Source organism: Oncorhynchus kisutch, linkage group LG4 (genome assembly GCF_002021735.2).
Source record: "Oncorhynchus kisutch isolate 150728-3 linkage group LG4, Okis_V2, whole genome shotgun sequence".
Lineage (NCBI taxonomy): Eukaryota > Metazoa > Chordata > Actinopteri > Salmoniformes > Salmonidae > Oncorhynchus > Oncorhynchus kisutch.
In genome coordinates this window covers 69,091,036-69,099,643 of record NC_034177.2, presented here as the reverse complement: position 1 = coordinate 69,099,643, position 8,608 = coordinate 69,091,036, and the positions used below count along the sequence as shown (strand labels likewise).

At 41.3% G+C, this 8,608-nt stretch overlaps 1 protein-coding gene across 2 annotated transcripts in view; it reads left to right on the top strand.

The window, feature by feature from the left end:
• Positions 1–6,154: 6,154 nt before the first annotated feature.
• The window catches only part of rin2a (Ras and Rab interactor 2a), a 59,141-nt gene continuing 56,687 nt past the window's right edge, over positions 6,155–8,608 (top strand). For both annotated transcript variants that reach the window (XM_020481755.2, XM_020481753.2), the window contains exon 1: positions 6,155–6,483. In XM_020481755.2, the coding sequence (XP_020337344.1) occupies positions 6,475–6,483 (9 nt within the window). In that variant the 5' untranslated portion in view covers positions 6,155–6,474. The remainder of the gene's footprint in view (positions 6,484–8,608) is intronic.

Below are 8,608 nucleotides of genomic sequence, written 5' to 3'. Positions count from 1 at the left end.
CTGACTGATGTCTTGATGTTGCTTCAATATATCCGCATAATTTTCCTACCTCATGATGCCATCAATTTTGTGAGGTGCACCAGTCCCACCTGCAGCAAAGCACCCTCACAACATGATGCTGCCACCCCCGTGCTTCACGGTTGGGATGGTGTCTTCAGCTTGCAAGCCTCCCCCTTTTTCCTCCAAACATAACGATGGTCATTATGGCCAAACAGTTCTATTTTTGTGTCATCAGACCAGAGGACATTTCTCCAAAAGGTACCATCTTTGTCCCCGTGTGCAGTTGGAAAGTGTAGTCAGGCTTTTTTATGGCGGTTTTGGAGCAGTGGCTTCTTCCTTGCAAGGCGGCCTTTCAAGTTATGTCGATATAGGACTTGTTTTTCTGTGGATATAGATACTTTTGTACCTGTTTCCTCCAGCATATTCACAAGGTCCTTTGCTGCTGTTCTGGGATTGATTTGCACTTTTCGCACCAAAGTACGTTCATCTCTAGGAGATAGAACGCGTCTCCTTCCTGAGCGGTATGACATCTGCGTGGTCCCATGGTGTTTATGCTTGCGTACTATTGTTTGTACAGATGAACGTGGTACCTTCAGGCGTTTGGAAATTGCTCCCAAGGATGAACCAGACTTGTGGAGGTCTACAATTTTTTTCCGTAGTTCTTGGCGGATTTCTGTTGATTTTCCTATGATGTCAAGCAATAGGCTAATTGACATAATTTGAGTCAATCAGAAGCTTCTAAAGCCATGACATAATTTCTGTAATTTTCCAAGCTGTTTAAAGGTTAGTGTATGTTAACTTCTGACCCACTGGAATTGTGATACAGTGAATTCTAAGTTAAATAATCTGTCTGTAAACAATTGTTGGAAAACTTACTTGTGTCATACACAAAGTAGATGTCCTAAACGACTTGCCAAAACTATAGTATGTTAACAAGAAATTTGTGGAGTGGTTGAAAAACGAGTTTTAATGACTCCAACCTAAGTGTATGTAAACTTCCGACAACTGTACCTTACCATGATAAAACATGAGGTGATGGCGGCGGATGATTGTCACGACAATGGGCCTCAGAATCTCGTCACAGTATCTATGTGCATTCAAATTGCCATCGATAAAATGCAGTTGTGTTTGTGTCCGTAGCTTATGTCTGCTCATACCATGACCCCACCGCGATCACCAGCTCACAGGACTGCCACTGACTACACCCCTCAAACTCAACTGTGGACCTCGAAGCCAGTTCCACTGATTTATACCTGGGACACTATGTGGGTGCAGTTAATTATCAGGTAGAACTGAAAACCAGCAGGCTCCGGACCTCATAGAGTAAGATTTGAATAACCCTGCCCTAGACACTGTTGTGCATGAAAAGGGGAGTCATTTCTGAGATACTGGATCCGGTGTGCCTGGCAATGACGATCATACCGCACTCAAAGTCGCGTTGAAGACTAACTGTATGTAATCGAATGCCTCGATGCCTGTCTGCCTGCTTTATTTAGCAAGCCACTGCCATGTGACTCTGTCTGTATGAGCGATACATTTTCTTGAACCTAATACCTAATAAACTGTCCGGTGAGTGTACATACAGTGCATTCGGAAAGTATTCAGACCCCTTCACTTTTTCCTCATTTTGTTATATTACTAATTTTATTGGTCACACACATGGTTAGTAGAAGTTATTGAAAGTGAGGCGAAGTGCTTGTGCTTCTAGTTCCGACAGTGCAGAAATATCTAACGTAATCTAACAACTCCACAACAACTTCCTAATACACACAAATCTAAGTAAAATAATGGAATAAGAATATATACATATAAATATATGGATGAGCAATGACAGAGCGCATAGGCAAGATGCAAAAGATGGTATAAAATACAGTATATACATATGAGATGAGTAATGCAAGATATGTAAACCGTATTAAAGTGGCATTAAGTAAATGTCTCACTAGTCACTTTAATAAGTAGCCAATGATTTCAAGTCTATATGAAGGCAGCAGCCTCTCTGTGTTAATGATGGCTGTTTACCAGTCTGATGGCCTTGAGATAGAAGCTATTTTTCAGTCTCTCTGTCCCAGCTTTGATGCACCTGTACTGACCTCGCCTTCTGGATGGTAGCGGGGTGAACAGGCAGTGGCTCGGGTGGTTGATGTCCTTGATGATCTTTTTGTCCTTCCTGTGACATTGGGTGCTGTAGGTGTCCTGGAAGGCAGGTAGTTTGCCCCCCGTTGATGTGTTGTGCTGACCGCACCTCCCTTGGAGAGCCCTGCAGTTGTGGGTGGTGCAGTTGCCGTACCAGGCGGCGATACAGCTCGACAGGATGCTCTCAATTGTGCATCTGTAAAAGTTTGTGAGGGTCTTAGGTGATAAGCCAAATTTCTTCAGCCTCCTGAGGTTGAAGAGGCGCTGTTGCGCCTTTTTCACCACACTGTCTGTATGGCTGGACCATTTCAGTTTGTCTGTGATGTGTAGACCGAGGAACTTAACTTTCCACCTTCTCCGCTGCTGTCCCGTCGATGTGGATAGGGGCGTGCTCCCTCTGCTGTTTCCTGAAGTCAACAATCATCTCCTTTGTTTTGTTTGCGTTTAGTGAGAAGTTGTTTTCCTGACACCACACTCCGAGTGCCCTCAACCCCTCCCTGTAGGCTGTCTCGACGTTGTAAGAACCAATTGCACAGGGCGGGGTTGAACCCCAAGGCCTCAAGCTTAATGATGAGCTTGGAGGGTACTATGGTGTTGAATGCTGAGCTATAGTCAATGAATAGCATTCTTACATAGGTATTCCTCTTGTCCAGATGGGATAGGGCAGTGTTCAGTGTAATGGCGATTGCATCGTCTGTGGACCTATTGGGGCACTAAGCAAAATTAAGTGGGTCTAGGGTGACAGGTAAGGTGGAGGTGATATGATCCTTGACTAGTCTCTCAAAGCACTTCGTGATGACAGAAGTGAGTACTTCGAGGCGATAGTCATTTAGTTCAGTTACCTTTGCCTTCTTGAGCAAAGGAACAATGGTGGCCATCTTGAAGAATGTGGGGACAGCAGACTGGGATAGGGAGAGATTGAATATGTCCGTAAATACACCAGCCAATATATAGAATACTGCCTTATTCTTATTCTATAAAATTTGTTTCCCTCATCAATCTACACACAAAACCCCAGAATGACAAAATTGAAAAATAGGTTTTTAGAAATGTTTTCAAATGTATGAAAAATTAAAAACAGATATACCTTACGTACATAAGTATTCCGACCCTTTACTCAGTACTTTGTTGAAGCACCTTTGGCAGCGGTTACAGCCTCGAGTATTCTTGGGTATGACGCTACAAGCTTGGCACATGTGTATTTGGGAAGTTTCTCCCATTATTCTCTGCAGATCCTCTCAAGCTCTCTCAGGTTAGATTGGGAGCGTTGCTGCACAGCTATTTTCAGGTCTGGGCTCTGGCTGGGCCACTCAAGGACATTCAAGGACATTCAGAGACTTGTCCCGAAGCCACTCCTGCATTGTCTTGGCTGTGTGCTTAGGGTCATTGTCCTGTTGGAAGGAGAACCTTTGCCCCAGTCTGAAGTCCTGAGAGCTCTGGAGCAGATTTTTATCAAGGATCTCTCTGTACTTTGCCCCATTCATCTTTCCCTCGATCCTGACTAGTCTCCCAGTCCCTGCCACTGAAAAACATTCCCACAGCATGATGCTGCCACCACCATGCTTCACCGTAGGGACGGTACCAGGTTTCCTCCAGATGTGACGCTTTGCATTCAGGTCAAAGAGTTTAATCTTGGTTTCATCAAACCAGATAATCTGGTTTCTCATGGTCTGTGAGTTCTTTAGGTGCCTTTTGGCAAACTCCAAGCGGACTGTCATGCTTTTTACTAAGTCGTCGCTTCTGTCTGGCCACTACCATAAAGGCCTGATTGGTGGAGTGCTTCAGAGACCTTCTGGAAGGTTCTCCCATCTCTACTGAGGAACTCTGGAGCTCTGTCAGAGTGACCATCGGGTTCTTGGTCACCTCCCACCTCCCCGATACATCTAAATATTTTTTTTTATATTAGATGAGGGTTGTTGACATTAGCAGCCTGTATTCAATTGAGAGAGATGCTATGCTACTGGCTTCATGCCATGAATATGCATAGCCATCTTGAGACAACTCCGATATAAAAGTGTTTTTCTTAAAGTTGCATGTCACATAATGTCACATGTCCTACTTATGTCAGTACACTAGTAACAACTTAAGCATTGCAAAAATTGTATTTGTTCAAATAAACCTCACATAGCAAATAAGCCATACTTATTTTTGCTGACCAAATTCGACATTGTCTCATTGACGTCAATACAAAAATTCCTTACTTGTTCAGTTTTCTGCTGAGTTGGGCCTAACCCTAACCCTCTCTCTTCCTCTTCTTCTCTGTCTGATTGAGGTATAAAATAGCAAGTACCCTTGCCTAAGTAATTCCAGAACGTGGCTAGAATGGATACAGCTTTTGTGAAATTAAAGTCAAAAGTTAGATGAATTTTTTGCATTTTAGCTAACCTTAACCTAATTATCGTAACATGCTACAAAAAGTAAAATGTCTGACAAGAACGATGTATTCCATAGAATCAAAACCGCAATTCCAGGTGAAGACATGTGACGTGAAAGGCAACAGGGATTACATTTCGGCCGTGCCAACGGATCACTGAGATACGCTACGATATGGAGTTTTCACATGACTGGGAATACAGATATGCATATGTTGGTCACAGATACATTTTTTTTTTATGGGCCTCAGGACCCCTGTATATAGCCCTCGCTATTGTTATTTTACTGCTGCTCTTTAATTATTTGTTACTTTTTTTTAAATAATGTTTTTTATATTTTTCTTAACTGCATTGTTGTTTAAGGGCTTGTAAAGTAAGCATTTCACTGTAAGGCGCATGTTGTAGTCAGCGCATGTGACAAATACAATTTGATTTGATTGGATCTTGTCACAGTATTTCTGTGCAATCAAATTGCTATTGATAAAATGCAATTGTGTTCGTTGTCGCTTATACCTTTCACCATGGGGTACTCTGTTCACAACATTGACATCAGCAAATCGCTCAATTTATACACGTGGTCTGCGGTTGTGAGGCCAGTTGGACGCACTGCCAAATTCTCTAAAACGATGTTGGATGTGGTTTATACAAGAGATATTAACATTAAATTATCTGGCAACTGCTCTGTTGGACATTCCTGCAGTCAGCATGCCAATTGCATGCTCCCTCAAAACTTGAGACATCTGTGGCATTGTGTTGTGTGACAAAACTACACATTTTAGTGGCCTTTTATTGTCCCCAGCACAAGGTGCATTTGTGTAATGATCATGCCGTTTAATCAGCTTCTTGATATGCGACACCTGTCAGGTGGATGGATTATCTTGGCAACGGAGAAATTCTCACTAATATGGATGTTAACAAATTTGTGCACAACATTTTTATAGAAATAAGCTTTTTGTGCATGAGGAACATTTCTGGGATCTTTAATTTCATCTCACGGGACCAACACTTTACATGTTGCGTTGATATTTTTGTTCCGTTTTTTTAATGAAGTTACAACCTTCTCTTTCTGTCTGTTGTAACGCATATTGCAGTTGCACAAGCAAAACACATTCCTTACACGGGGCAAAAACAATCATCGTTTTGTCTGATGATGTAGGCTAATCTTTATAGTTGTTGCCAAATCGTAGCTATTGTTGCCCAGTGCCACATTTATGGCATATACGCTGATATCATGGCAGAGTAAATAACTAACACGGCAGCTTAGAACATGAAATCAATAGACTGCCTGTTTGATTCGTGCTTATGTTTGCAATGCTGAGAACTGTTCGTACGAACATGTTGATAGTGTATTTTGTGTAAAACATGTGAATAACTTATCCCCTCATGAAAAAAGAACATGAAATCGTTGTTATGCGTAATGAGGCATGGATTGCAATAGCTAAAAACAGTTTTGTGGACAACATCAAGTTTGTAGGAAATCGCACTTTTGCTTAGTAGCTTACTGAGGGAAGGCAATAGTTCGAACAGTTTTCTACAACATGAAGTTCTGTGACGAGACAAAGGCAATCAAGTACGTGGGCGGCAGCGGAGCACAGTACGGCAGCCACGTAAAAAAAAGAAGCATGCACATGCGCAGAAATAGCGTTTGCAAATTAACATACAAAACTCCTTATCCTGCCACTCCGTCAGGCTTTTGTTTTGTTCTCCAGAGGTTGATGCCTGGGGAGGTCGTTTGCGCGGTGGATGAAGGAAAGAAAATGGAAAGGCACTAGGGCAAATCTTGGACGGAGCCGACTCGGGAAAGGAGCGGAGCCCAACTTTCTACGAAGAACTACACCGTAATTTCAATGACACAGAAATAACTTGTCATTTATATTTTACTACATAATGACAGGCTATTATATAAGCCTACATACAGCAGGGTTTTCGGTTTAGGAGCTCAATTCTGCCGACTGGGCGTGCACCTATGAAAGAGGTAAGTTTTCAGTGTGTTGACAAATAGGGTTCAGCTCACACAACTTTTTTTCTCATATTATTTCTCAATTTCCATGCTAGCAAGCCTGTTTGCCAGTGTAAAAATGCATGTTTTGACAGTAATAGGTCCTACTGTATTTGTTTGCCAGTATTGTCCCTGACAATCCTCCATCACGTATCCCTCTCTGAGGAATGGAAACTGAATATTTCCTCCGCTACTGTACTAAGCTACACTTGTCGCTCGAGACACTTACGAAATGGTGTGAAAGTGTGTTTATATGTTTTACATATAAAAAAATGGTTTGTTGAAGCTGTAGGCTAGGACACTGTGGAGCGAGGCCGAGCAAACCCCCCCCCCCCCCCCCCCCCAGCTAATCTTATGCTATTTTGAAAGCGAATTTCATGCTATTCTACACATTTTGCAATGAGGCGGAGTTAGAATTGAGCAGTTTTAAAGCTATTTTCTTGTAATTCCAAAATGGCTACGATGTGGTTATTCACCACCTATTTATTGCCTGTTTTAGCTTCGATAGAGAGATACAGTGTAGTGAGCGCTGAGACACTTCGGTCAGGGACAGAGATATTGTAACTGTAAACTGAACAGTGGGCCAACTTCATGTGCTCAGTTACAGTGCCTTGGAAAAGCTTTCAGACCCCTTGGATGTCTTTACATTTGATTGTGTTACAAAGTGGTATTAAAATGTATTTAATTGTCAACAATCTACACAAAATACTCTAATGTAAAAGTGGAAGAAAAATGACTGACATGGTTGACATGATTTTTTATTAATGACTAAACCTTCCTGTCCCCCATACATGCAACATATGTAATGTCACTCAGTCAATTATTGAATTTCAAGCACAAATTCGACTACAAAGACCAGGGAGCTTTTTGAAAGCCTCATAAAGAAGGGCAGAAATTGGTAGATGGCTAACAATAACAAATCAGACATGGAATATATCTTTAAGCATGGTCAGTTTAATAATTATGCTGTGGATTAGTGCTGGGCGATATGGCCAAAATCTCATATCCCGATAATGATACATATCATGATATAGCACATTTTCTGTGAATTCAATTAATAAATAGTTTATATAAAATGACCACGTAAAGGCCGTTTTCGTATTACATGTTGAATTATACTCAACAAATAAAAAGGAAATTACTCATTTGATAACTTCTCCTTTTATATAGAACCTTGGGGCAAATTTTCAATGTAGCATGTAACAAAATATAAAATATCAATGTATAAAAGGTAAATAGAAAACACTTCAACTATAGTTGCAAACAAAATAAATATAGACCTAAAATATATATTTTTGATGGTCTTGCCTGTTTTGTATGTTATTTTGGCATTAAAACATACATTTGAAGTCAGAAGTTTACAAATACACTATAACCAAATACATTTAAACTCAGTTTTTCACAATTCCTGACATTTAATCCTCATAAAAAGTCCCTGTCTTAGGTCAGTTAGGATCACCACTTTATTTTAAGAATGTGAAATGTCAGAATAATAGTAGAGAGAATGATATATTTCAGCTTTTATTTCTTTCATCACATTCCCAGTGGATCAGAGGTTTACATACACATTGGTTTTCGGTAGCACTGCCTTTAAATTGTTTAACTTGGGTCAAACGTTTCGGGTAGCCTTCCACAAGCTTCCCACAATATGTTGGGTGAATCTTGGCCCATTCCTCCTGACAGAGCTGGTGTAACTGAGTCAGGTTTGTAGGCCTCCTTGCTTGCACACTTTTTCAGTTCGGCCCACAAATGTTCTGTAGGATTGAGGTCAGGGCTTTGTGATGGCCACTCCAATACCTTGACTTTGTTGTCCTTAAGTCATTTTGCTACAACTTTGGAAGGATGCTTGGGGTCATTGTCCATTTGGAAGACCCATTTGCGACCAAGCTTTAACTGCCAGATTGATGACTTTTCCTCCCTCGTGATGCCATCTACTTTGTGAGGTGCACCAGTCCCTTGATGCTGCCACCCCCATTCTTCACGGTTGGGATGGGGTTCTTCAGCTTGCAAGCGTCCCCCTTTTTCCTCCAAACATAACAATGGTCATTATGGCCAAATGGTTCTATTTTTGTTTCATCAGCCCAGAGGACATTTCTCCGAA